The sequence below is a fragment of the Eschrichtius robustus genome, chromosome 9, assembly GCF_028021215.1.
Source record: "Eschrichtius robustus isolate mEscRob2 chromosome 9, mEscRob2.pri, whole genome shotgun sequence".
In the NCBI taxonomy this organism is placed as follows: Eukaryota; Metazoa; Chordata; class Mammalia; order Artiodactyla; family Eschrichtiidae; genus Eschrichtius; species Eschrichtius robustus.
The window spans coordinates 1,919,486-1,932,398 of NC_090832.1; the positions used below are offsets into that span (position 1 = coordinate 1,919,486).

The 12,913-nt window shown below is 43.8% G+C and overlaps 1 protein-coding gene across 7 annotated transcripts in view; it reads right to left on the reverse strand.

The window, feature by feature from the left end:
- AFDN (afadin, adherens junction formation factor) overlaps positions 1–8,712 on the reverse strand; it is a 134,233-nt gene extending 125,521 nt beyond the window's left edge. For all 7 annotated transcript variants that reach the window (XM_068551736.1, XM_068551739.1, XM_068551732.1 and 4 more), the window contains exon 1: positions 8,577–8,712. In XM_068551736.1, the coding sequence (XP_068407837.1) occupies positions 8,577–8,681 (105 nt within the window). In that variant the 5' untranslated portion in view covers positions 8,682–8,712. The remainder of the gene's footprint in view (positions 1–8,576) is intronic.
- Positions 8,713–12,913: the final 4,201 nt, after the last annotated feature.

Below are 12,913 nucleotides of genomic sequence, written 5' to 3' on the forward strand. Positions count from 1 at the left end.
CAGCCAAATACAAATAAATCAAATTTAAAAACAACAACAACAACAACAAAAATCCTTACACAGTCAGTGGTTGGCATAATGCAGAGCTGATGTTTGGGAAGGAGAGACTGGAAAGGACAAGCGACTGAAGACACGAGCCCACATCAACAACACACCCACCAACCACGCTACTTGGAAGATTAGACGCCACTGTTGCGGCCCAGGAGGGAGTGGCCCAGGTCATAGCCTGAGTGAATCAGAGTAATAAAACTTCACAGTCACTGCTTTAGCTAGGTTATGGCCAGTACCCTTCAACAGCAAAAATGTGAACGCTTGCATCCTATTACTGATCACTAAAAATTAAAATAGGTATTTATAAACAAAAATTAAGCAAATATATATGTAAAATAAATTAATATTATGTTAAAAGCTACCTTTCTATCATAATAAGTCTTACGTTCACACTTTAAATGTTACGTATGTTAATTTTATAGCCCTAGTTGGAAAATACCATGAATACAGACTTTAATATCCACCTGAGAATGTATTTTAAACATCAGCCCAAACCAAAACTCTTAAAACCAATCACTAAGTGTTCTAGGGTAGCAGCTCACAAACTGTAATCCAGGAATCCCTGGGGTCCCCCCTCAGACCCTCTCAGGTCAACTGCGAGGTCAAAACTCTTTTCCTACGAATACTTAGGCAGTATCAGCCTCTCTCACCACGTTGGCATTTATACTGACGGTAAAAAGTAATGACAGGTAAACCTGATAGCACGTTACCGCAAATCGAGGCAGCAGCAGCAGACTGTCCTAATGGTCCATGTATTTTTCACTGCTATGCATTCACACCTAAAATAAAGGCCAGTTTCACTTGGACTCTTGAGTATATTTGTTCGATATCCTATTTGCCAAAATACGAAGTGCACATAAAGAACTTCTACTTATCAGAGTCCGATGGCTCTCTCAAGAAAAAGCACGTGCGCGACTGCGTAAACGTTGTGAACTAAGCCGCTTTTTTCACGGAACACCATTTCCACCTGGAAGGGCTGCTGACAAACTACAGTTATTTGGGTGTGGATGTTGGGCCTTTTCTCAGAAACAAACGAAGCGAGAGCCCGTTCCTTCAAGTGCTGCCGTGGCAGGGCTGCCGGCAATAAAATCTGAGCTTTGACATAAAACTAGGCGTTTTGAAAATGTGTCTCCACCACTGAGCTTGAGAGCTTCCCAATACTTAAGAGTTTTCTAGTCAGTGATGATATTAACAATGTGATAGTTTTACATTGTTTAAAGAAATTTATCAACATGTGGAAAATCCACACAGCTCAGTGAACCAATATTTTCCAAATGGTCAACGCATGATGGCACAAAACCACGCGTGGGTACAAGATCCATTCAAAGTGCAAAACAGACAAATGGATCTTAATGTAACAGAATATGAAAAATATTTAAAACAATCTTCCAAAGGAGAATTGTGTACCAGAAATGAAAATAAAATACTTAGGTTCAAACTAGAAATCTTCATATAACTGATTCTTACTTTTATTACCAATGTCTCTTAAAAATAATCACCCCAGTAATCCCCCCCAAATACTTGCCAACAAAAAAATTCATTAAAATGAAAAATCTAATGTAACCTAACCTAAGAACTCATTAAGGAGCTCATGTAAAATCATGGTATGTTGGAAACTTCTGTAAAACCACGGTAGATTTTACAAGCATTTCTCTACAAGTCTGGAGCACTCAGAAATTTATTCAGATAATAATATCAATACCTACCTAAAAATAATGTATTTGAAAGACACCTTCCCAGGGTATACATTTTATACCAAGTATGTATACAGGAAGAGTCATGCATTTTAAGAATACAGTGGTTTTTAAACATCTGATCCTATCCAACGGTGACTGTATTGCTGCTCGCATTTCATTTTCTCTACTCAACATATGGAACTAGACCAGATTCAGAGCAAAAGGGGGGAAAACTGGCAACCTCCAGCCTCAGTACCAAAAGCGGATAACGGCAGCACAAAAAGAAATTATAAGATAGAAATTTTGTTAGTTCTCCTGCAAAAATCAGGAAATATAAAGTATAATAAGTAAGTCACCGTGGAAAGTACCACTATTAGCAAACAAGGGTAAAGAGAAGGTACATTCTTTAAAGGAACAAATGGTTTAAATTTGCCAATACCAAAGTCTGATTTTTCTTTAACAGAACATGTGTGAAATCAAGCAACAGAGAACTGTAAGCTATGATTCGGAATAAGACACACCAGCTAGACTGCTCTTAACCAATAAAATACCCAAACGATAGTTAACAAATGAGCATTTTTTTCTTGGGTCCTATTTTTGAGGGTCAAACTCTCTTCTACTCTGAATAACAGTGAAACTCTCAGGGGGAGTTTTAGGAAGCTGGGCGAGACTTCTCCTTCAGAAGCACCTATCCCACTGTCTGTACTGCCCGATGGTAGCAGAGCCAGACTCCACAGTGACATGTCCTCTTCCAGCTTGCTCCGTCCAACCGAAATGGAAAATGGCTTTCTTTAAAAACACAAAGAAGTGAATGATCCTGTCCAGCGTGCCGAGATCAAATGGGCACAAGCAGCACTAGTAAAGTCAGGGAAGTCCAAAACCTCAGGAATGGAAAACACAAACAATTTAAGCACGTTCATCTTGTTCACGCTGAGAGTGAACCCCCCCCCACGCCTGTCATCCTGGTGTGATCAGTCTTCACAACAGCGCTCCATTAGGTCAACCCAACTGTAACGCAGTGACCGCCCTGAGAAAGCAAAGCGTGCTGTGTGTATCCAACCTAGAAACACGACAACGCAAACGACAGCGACAGAAGTTCACACCTTATTTTCTGTAAGCTACACAACTTACTTTTCCCTTAACATTAAACTTCTTTTGAGGGAAAGCAGAGAAATCTTGGCTGTTTTCCAGTCACAGTAAACTATTCAATCTCGGTTCCTGTAAATAATTTCATTCATGACACAACTGTAAAACTGCAAGTATAAAATTCAAATTATCCTTATCTTTTGGGATCAACTGATACTGGGAAAATACTTCCCTGGCTTCCACGTGAACTACTGCTACTTGTCGATGTACTTACGTTAACTTTATGAAGGACACTCACTTCCTGAATCAAATGTATTATGGCTCTGGTCAATCACCTATGCCAAAATGATAAGTGAGCTTTTATATTTTTATTGTTGTAGAACAAAAAACTCAACCAGATGACCTGAGACAGACCAGCCAATACGCCCCCACCAGCCCTCAGCCTGCTTTATTTAGACCCCGTCCATGACCCCAAATATAAGGAAAAGCTCCAGCTCGTGCACAGCTCCCGCATAAAGACGGTCCACCCTGACAACACGCCCACACCTACCGTCCCCTCGTACCTGTGGGACGCTGACCGGAAGCCACCACTGGACTCGCAGGGCCTGCCAGCCTGTCAGCGCCGGCCGACGACTGGGGCGCGCCCAGACCTGGTCAGTGGGTCTGTGGGGTGTGGCTCACTGCTTAGCACCTAACTTACAAATGTAAGTACAGGTCCAACAAAATTTATCTCCGTCCTAGGCATCGTCAAGGTGAAGGAGCGTATCCGAAATACAATCAGCCAGGAAACTAATAGCAACAGCAACATTCTGAACAAAAATCAACAGACTCTACCTAACCTGAAAATAATTTTCAATTAAGAGGTCAGTTTACCGTTCCATAAATATTACTCATATATCCATTTTTATGTATAATAAAGGAAAGCAAGCTAATATCAAAATAACTGCTATATTATTTATTAGCATTTTCTGATATTACACCCAGTTCAAGTCTGGTAAAACTGTTTATAAACAAATTAATCTACGCCACCAGAATAATAACCAACCACTAATAATAATGCTTTATACACTACAACTGCTCAATTAAATCCTTAATGACATAACCCTAAACCTTGTTCTCTTAAACACCCCACCAACTTGGTACCATATCCTGATCTTCTGCAAATCAACTTTTTTCATGAATATGAAAGAACCACTTTTGCTATTCTACTATTAACCACAATCAAAAATTGATAGTTCTAGAAAAGCCTACACTTACAACACTTACATTCCATTAAGTCTATAAATTGCATAAAGTAAAATTATTTTTCATTGGCAGAAGCACAGCAAAGTGAAGCTAGTCAAGACGCCGCTTCAGTTACAAGGTAAGGAAGCCATGTGAGACAGAGCCTTGACCTCATACCCACAAGCACACACCCACAAACATAAACTGTAACCAATTATTACAGGAAAACAAAGTAAAGATTTTTTAAAAGGAGCAGAGATGCCTATAAATACTAAAAACACATCACTGGCAACTGCCTATCTCATTATACATTAGTCACCAGAAATACGGACCTTCTAAAGTACCAACGTTTAATAATACAACTGTTGTTTTCAAAATAGCTTCAAATATAGTTAAGTTGTATGATTAAAGCATAGTCACAACCTAAGCATTAGTCTGAAATATAGATTTAGCTCTAAGTTATGCAATTACTGCTACTTCATCTGAAGACTGCCTACTCCACCTCTGCTGACAAACTGGAAGTTATTTTTTACACACACCTCTGGGTAATATGAATCACCACATTACTTCTCAAGATTAATCAGAATACTAAAATATAACATATTTACCTTTAATAAAGAATATATGGGTATCCACACAAATTCTAGGTTACTTTTTTCCCATCAATGCGAAAAGAAGGCAATGAATTCAATAAGTAATAAAACAAATGACTTTAAGAAATGTCTCATGAAGTGAAGTGGTCAACTACCTAGCATGGTTTTTGCATTTAGGTGTAAACTTTATGCAAAAGAATAAGACTTGAAAAGATAAATCTTTAAGACCCTAAAAGACAATTTCGCTAAGTTTAAAAAAAGCATGTATCTTGTTTTGTCAAGAATAAAGGTACACACGAAGGAAGCCATATTCAGTATTCTTTCCACAAAATATTTACTGAGCACCTACCATGTGACAGCCATAAAACTGTTTAAAACAATAAAACTCTAAGCTCCTGCCTTCATGCAATCAGAGAGGGATTCAGACAAACCAACGGCTATAATAACAAAATTGGGATAAGTTAAACAACAGAACACCAAAAAACAACACGGAGACCTTTGGGTAACTAGAGAAGCCCTCTTCTGAGGAGGTAATGAGATTAGGAACAAGAACTCTGCCATAATAAATAATCAGAAATCCCTAAAGGAAATAAAGACTTAACATCAAAAATAAGAAGAGGACAGACAGGACTAAAAAGCTCTCAGAAGCATTTATTATGAGCTATAGTTTCCCACAGTAATCAAGATATTAATTCAGCTTAACATCAATCTCCTGGTGAGAAAACATCAACTTTAAGTTTAGATCATCAACTCTCATTTTAAATTCCAAAAGGATCTGGGATCCAGAGTGAGGAAGGGGTTGAAAAATACACAATGATAAAATATAACTTGCTTTTTCTTTGGAAGCCCTCTTACACACAAAGGTGAATATGAAGCAAACTTAACCAAGTTGATTTTAAAACATATTCTAATGTTCTTTAAAAGTGAATGTAGGGCTTCCCTGGTGGCGCAGTGGTTGGGAGTCTGCCTGCCAATGCAGGGGACACGGGTTCAAGCCCTGGTCTGGGAAGATCCCACATGCCGCAGAGCGACTAGGCCCGTGAGCCACAATTGCTGAGCCTGCGCGTCTGGAGCCTGTGCTCCGCAAGGGGAGAGGCCACGATAGTGAGAGGCCCGCGCACCGTGATGAAGAGTGGCCCCCACTTGCCGCAACTAGAGAAAGCCCTCACACAGAAACGAAGACCCAACACAGCCATAAATAAATAAATAAATGAATAAATTTAAAAAAAAAAAAAAAAAAAAAAAAAAAAGTGAATGTAACCCGAAAAGCCAAGTTTATCATCTTCCTAAACATAGACACCCCAGATCAGTGGTTATCCAAGGCTGCCTGAAACCAATCACAGATGATCTATAGTTATATAATTTGATAACAGATATTGATCACTGTAACCCCCCAAAAAAGCAATCAAAAGAAAACAAACCACAACTAAGCTCTCATATATGTACATAAAAAAGATTATCCAAATATATAAATATAAGGCTTAAATCATATTCCTACAAATCAAATTCTGCAGTAAATTTGCTCAACATTTACTGACCATAATAAAGGCCAATATAATGCTTACATTCTTATAGAAAACTAAGAACAATGACTTGTGATAGACAGAGTAAAAATTCATTATTTCTCAGATGGCAAAAAACTGCAGACAACAAATTTTAGATAAAGTAAATCGAAACTGTTGGCCTTAAAATAGTGATTTAGAGAATTATTAACTTTAGTTTTTACCTACATCATAATGAAAAACACATGCTAAATGTGAAGCTTAAACTTCCAAGACCACAATAAACTTAATAGTATGCAAAGGTTCTCCGGAAAACAAAAAGTAAAGTGTGAACTAGGTATTAGATAACATAAGAGCTAAGAAAATAACATACAGGTATTTTAAAAAACCAACTTATTTCATTATGAAGAGCTTTCTAACATAATCCCGGAGAATCATTTCTAAAAATTGAAATGTTCAGATGTAAGTGGGGAGGAGAAACTACTAAATGAAATATATAATCATTTCCCAGAAATGTCCTTTAACTTTTGCTCAACACGTGTGCACAGCAACTTTTCACCCACAGAATAACTAGGAAAAGAGTAGCTCTCCAAATGAGAGGCCAGTTTTACTTTAATAACTACTCGTATATCTAAAAAAATAGAGAAAAAGTTTCAATCGAGTGCTTAAAAATTGAATTAATAAAATCAATTAACTCTAATCTGTTTTTAATTCAGGATTTTTTAAAATGCCAATGCAATTTAAAATCCCAAAGAGTAAACTGAATTACCTATTACTAAACTGAAAAAATATTCCTTTTCACGACCAGACTTGGGAAATCTCAGAAAAAAAAAAAAAATTATAAATAGGTCCATTCAAACAGAAAAAAACAACTATCTACCACAATAATATTTTACATCCGAATTTTTAAAGCCAGAGATAAGAAAAATGAACTCATTATTCTGAAAGACAACATAATCCTGAAGGCCAAATTACTGCAGTCACCTTTCAAAAGACGTGCTAATAAGCCTATGAATGAACACCTACCTACATATTATCAATTTGCTTACTAGCACCTAACTCATAAACTCATTAGAGAAGGTGAGCTGTGAATCAGGAGTAAGTCAGTATCGGTGTGCAAATTGGCAACCTGAACCTAATAATTCATATTAGTATTCAACTAAGGAGTAAGATAAATGGCTCTGCCCAGGAAGACAGAAGAAATGGATCTTTCCCACCACAGGCAAAATCAAGATGCTGAAAAGGTGAAGGTCAAGTTTACTCAGAAATATAAACTGGGGTTTAATGATAAGGATTAAATTTCATGAGAATGTTCAAATTTGCCAAACACGATTGCTGCCCAAAAGCTGGCATTTTAGTGAATAATACTAACTTTGAACTACCAACTACAACAAATCAGAAACAGATGCTATTAAAATAATTTCCCAAGAGGACGTAAATCCTCTGCAAGGTGTATTTCGTGTGGCTAAAGTCTGTGCAACTACAGCCTGAGAAGCAAGCACAGCTCTGAGCGCTCGTTGGGATGAATCGGTTTTCAGGGTCCCTCCCTGACCCTCACCTCCACTCCCATCCCCCACCTCTCCCAGACCGGCGGATGGGGACGAAACCTTTTTTTTTTTTTTTTTTTTTTTAGCTGTTGGGAGCTCTTTCAGCAGCTTTGCTATAAACAACTACCATTGTCCCAGGCCGAGAGCAAGAAAGATTTCCTCCTTTTCCAGGAGCACGCCCAGGACCGGCCACCACCGCCACCCCCCCGCCCAGCCCCTCCCCCAGCCCCCCTCCCCCTCCCTCGATCTTCCCCCCCCCCCGGGCCGGGCCCCCTCCCCCTCCCTCGATCGTCCCCCCCCCCCCACCGTCCGGGCCCCCTCCCCCAGCCCAGGTCCTCTGCCCCACCCCCTCCCTCGATCTTCCCCCCCTCCCGCGGTCCGGGCCCCCTCCCCCAGCCCAGGTCCCCTCCCCCTCCCCAGCCTGGGTCACCGCGGACGCGCGCACGGCCGGCGCGGGGAGGGGCGCCCTCCCGTCCACCTGAGCGCAGGCAGCGAATGGGAGGAAACCTTCTTTCCACGGGAGTTCAATTCCGGGCCGCGTTATCAGCAGAGCCGCACAATTGGAACAACTTTCCCGATATTTACTTTACGCTCCCGGCCGCCAACCCCCAAGTTCCAAAACCACCGCGGCCGCCGCGGTCACATGCTCGCGCGTCCCGGTGACAAAGGTCCGCGGGCCCAGGCCGAGCGCCGCGACCCCGGCTGCGGGCGGGGAGACCCGCGAACGACGTCCCCGCCACGCCCGCCTCCCCCGCCCCCCGCCGGGGCACAGGTGACCGCGCTCCGCCCGCGCCCGGCGCGGCCACCCCGGGTCCGGGGGCGCGGCCGGCGCGGGAGGGGGTCCCGGGGGGCGGAAGGGCGTCGCCGGGGAGGGGGGGACCCCGGCCGGCCGCGTACCTCGGTGGGCTGGCTGATCTCGAACAGGTCCAGCCGGTTGGCGTTCCAGTGCTGGATGATGTCGGCCAGCTTCCGCCGCTCCTCGTCGCGGCCGCCCGCCGACATCCTCCGGCCGCGCTCGCCCGCCCGCCCGGGCCGCCGCGGGGTCGGGGCCGGGTCGGGGTCGGGCGGGGGGCCACGCGCCTAGGTCTGCGGGCCCGGCTCGGGGCTCGGCCGCCTCGGCCCCGCCGGCCGGCGCCCCGCGCTCCCGGTTCCCGGCTCCGCGCGCCCGGCTCCGCGGCCGCGTCCGGCCGCCTCAGCTCTCGAGCTCTCGGGCTCCGCGGGCTCCTCAGCCGCCTCCGCCGGCCCCGCTCCCCGCCGCAGCCGCCTGCCCGCCCCGCCTCAGCCCGCCGGCCGGTGTGCGCCCCGAGCGCCCGCCCGCACGCGCCGCCGCCCCGCCCGCCGTGCGCGCCCCCGCGCCCGCGCGCCCGCGCCCGCACCTCCGGCCTCCGCTAGGTGATGCTGCGCCCGCCTGCGCGCCGCGCCGCCCGCCGGGCGGGGCTGGGTTCCGACGGTCGGTACCGGGTCCGACTCGTGAGCCAGGTTCGGACCGTATCGGGTTCGAGCGGGCGGTACCGGGTCAGACGGGCGGGCGGCCGGGTTCGGACGGTACCGGGTTCGGACGAGCGGTGCCAGGTCCGACCGGTGGGCGGGGTTCGGATGGGCGGTACCAGTCCGACTGGTGGGCCAGGTTCGGACGGTGGGTTCAGACGGGCGGGCTGGGTTCGTATGGTACCGTGTGGGGACGGGCGGTATCGGATCCAGCTAGTGGGCGGAGTTCGGACGGGCGCTGCCGGGTCAGACGAGCGGGCCAGGTTCGGCTGGGTGCGCTGGGCCGTGGAGGCCGCAGGGCTGGGACTCGCAGAGCCCCTCTGGGCGCTGATCGCACGGGGCCCCGCAGCGCCCCGTTCCCGTGCGGGCTCCAGGGTGACTCCCGTCTGCTGGGCCTTCCTCCCGAGGGGGGGCGCGTCTGTCGTGGCGCTGCGGGTCCCCCCGCCCCGGGGCTGGACCCCCACGTCGGTGTTGGTCCCACGGTGTCCGGTCGGAGCTGCCGCCTGGCTGCGTGTGGTTCAGAAAACACGTCTTCTCGCAGCACCAGGTTGCAGCCGTAGGTGACGGGGTCCCTCGAGGTGCCCCCGGGCGCGGGGAGATGCTGCCTTTCCACAGCGCTAGAGCCTCCGAGTGTCCCGGTGCCTCTGCAGACCTAACATTCATTTCAGCAGCAAGTTTCGTGCATTTTAGGAGTATTTATTTCATTAGGTGTTTTCTCTTTAATTGCCTCTGCCCCCCCCCCGCCCCCCGCCAAAAAAAAAAAAAAATTTGGCTGCAGAACACCTGCCAGCAGACATTTCCCCCGTGCAGTGCTGGGCCAGGTGAAGTCAGTCTCCTGCGTCATCTGTGATGTGTTACAACAAAAACCTTCATCTCTGAAATACCACAGCTAAGTGATGAAAACAGTGAGCTGCATTTGACAAAGCCTCTTTATTTTTGTCATTGTCTTTTCCAGTGTGAGATGGTTTTTCCCTCCACCAATTGGATTTCTTCTCTTCTGGGAAAGACGAGAATTCTACCATCCCTGCTGGGTTCTGTCTTCTGCTCTGTTTTCTGCGGCACTAGTACAGTTCAGCTTCATAAGGAGGCTTTTCAGCAGAGAAGCCTGCGGGGTTGAACCAGTGCCATGGGGGAATGAATTCTTCAATAGATCTCTAGCCTCCTTTCTCAAAATTAAAATGTGGTGACTTGCAGAAAAGCATATGTATATAAACGACACATCCGTGTTCTGGCATTCTGTTCCTTTATGCTTTTTAGTTCCTGTGCTTCTTTATAGACTCAAGTTGTTTTTTGTTTTGGGATTTTGTTTGTTTGTTGTGGTGAACACCACGGTGTCCATACAGCTCAGAACTGTCCAGCTAAGTTCCACACATGCCATGTGGGTCATCAGCTATAGTGTCAGCTGAATTCTAACAGTAAGAACTTTATTCCTGACTATGCTATTAGCAAGAATGACTTGGCTCTTAGAGCAAAAAATTAGTCTGCAAAGCTGGCAATTAGTTTGCTGGTGTCTGAAGTAAGTACATGTAGAAAATTCAGTATTGCTAGAAAATAAATATGGGCTCCAGTGCAGTGTTGTTTTTGTAATAAACGTGTAGCATACATGAAATGCCTACAGTTTGATGCAGGACACGTAGAAGGCTCTAAATAAATGTTAGTTATTAGTGTTTTTCTGACTCATTAAAAATCCCCATTGGTATTATGTGTGAGTGGCGTGTGAGTATACAATTCATAGTAGGTCCCAACCAACATTAGTTTCTTGACAAAGGTTTAAAAGCAAGGTGAGACCCATAGAATACGTATGATTATTAAATCATGAAGACTCTTAGAGCTGCTATATTTAGGCCATGAAAACCTTCAAACTAACAAATTCTTCTACTAATTGTAAGAAATATACTGAGCCATATGTTAATTTTGTAAGTACACATGCTATCCATCTTCTATTCTCATGGCACTGCTGAGTTCTGATACATTTCAGAAATCATATTTAAGTGCTATTCAAGAGATGCTGTATAAAAATTAAGTCACATGGGATTTTTTTATTAAACCTGCTGTGTACACAGAGGAACTAAGGTGTGGGGTGAGAGACCAGACCGAAGGTAAACAAAGCTTCATTGGGTGAGGTTTAAATCAGATTTTTTAATCTGAGTACGCATTTTAAAAATTTATTTTGCAGTGTATATATTTACCTTTTGGTTTTCTTTTTTTTTAAGTAGTAGTTTATCTTTAGCTACACTATTAAGAGCTCCTATTTAAATCAGCACTGATCTACAAATAGTTCTAAATATCTCTAAAACTTAAATCTACTTAAAACCTTGCAGTATCATGTAATGGGGATAAATATATAAGAACAAATAAATAATGAAAACTTTTAAGTTCTGGTTAAGCTTTGAACATTTAAAAATATTTTTTGAAACATTATGAAAACCAGCTTCTGAGACCAACCAAATGGAATAAACTTATTCCTGCTGCAGTTTTCACAGGCTCTGGAAAATAGAAAATGCCAGGGAAAAGATCAGGAGCTTAATCCATCTCAGAAGAAAAAAATGCTACAAATATATTAACAATATTTAACTGTATTAGCTATATTTAATGACCTATAGGTCATTTTCTAGCCGCCAATAGATTTCATATTTCAGTAAATTAACCAAATTTTAAAATATTTCATCCTGTAATTGTACAAAGCATCTTATAAGCTTTTTATTAGCTATATCAATTCAGAGGATGGTCTTTAAACAAAAATTAAAGGGATATAATAAAGGTTCAAATCGAAGAGTTTCTAGGGTAGACTACTTTCCTCAGTAGCCTAAGCAAGTGAAAGTTAATTTAGTTAGCTAATCTAGAAAGTTAAATAACCAAACTCTTCCTTTGCCTAACCCATGACTAAAAAGGTCAGTGTGGCTAATTTAGTTAAAAAAAAAAAAAAAGAGAGAGAAATTCCAGAGGATAAAGTCTCAAGAAATAAGTAGGGTATGTGCTACCTTACTGGATAAATGGAGAAATGTATCTTTAAACTCTTCTTCATTATATTCCAATGTTCCTGATATTTAGTTAAATTTTAGGTTACCTAATAGAATTCTCAGGAAACAAGATTTCAGAGAAAGAAGAGATATAAAAAAAATCCCTTAAAATAGGAAATTAATCTTACTTGTTTAAAAAAATAAATATTACTAATGCAGAAAGACTTCTGTGGTTAAATGTGTTCTCTAGCATTCTATAACCTAAGATAATGCTGAAAAAAAAAGCCAAATCTAAAACAGTTAAATAAGATATTTGCACTGAATACAAAGAAAATAGCCCATGTGTGTCTGTCTGTATGTGTGTGTCCATGTGTGTTGCGTGTGTCCCTGTGTTAAATGTGTGTGTGTGTGTGTGTGTTGGAGAATTACAGCCCGTGAACGTTGCTCACTCCCCTTGCAATGTGTTGGAAAGCTGCTTCATGAACCTTGTTTTCGTCCGCAGCCCCTGGGGTCTGGACCCATCTCTTGATTTTTGACTCTGTCTCCGCTCCCGGTGCTGAGTGTCGCACAGAGCTTTGCGTGCAGCGGGTGTCACACACATCACCCCAGCTGGGTGAGCATGGCGTGCCGAGGGGCCACTAGCACACGGCGTCCACAGCTGCTGGCAGCTCCCGGTGGGCCGCTGTTCAAGTGAGGGGTCTCCACAGGGGCAGTTTCCTCAGCGTGGAGGCCTTGGGAGTTTTCCATCAGCCTTTCTCTTTCCTCTTGACAATAGTCCCAATAACT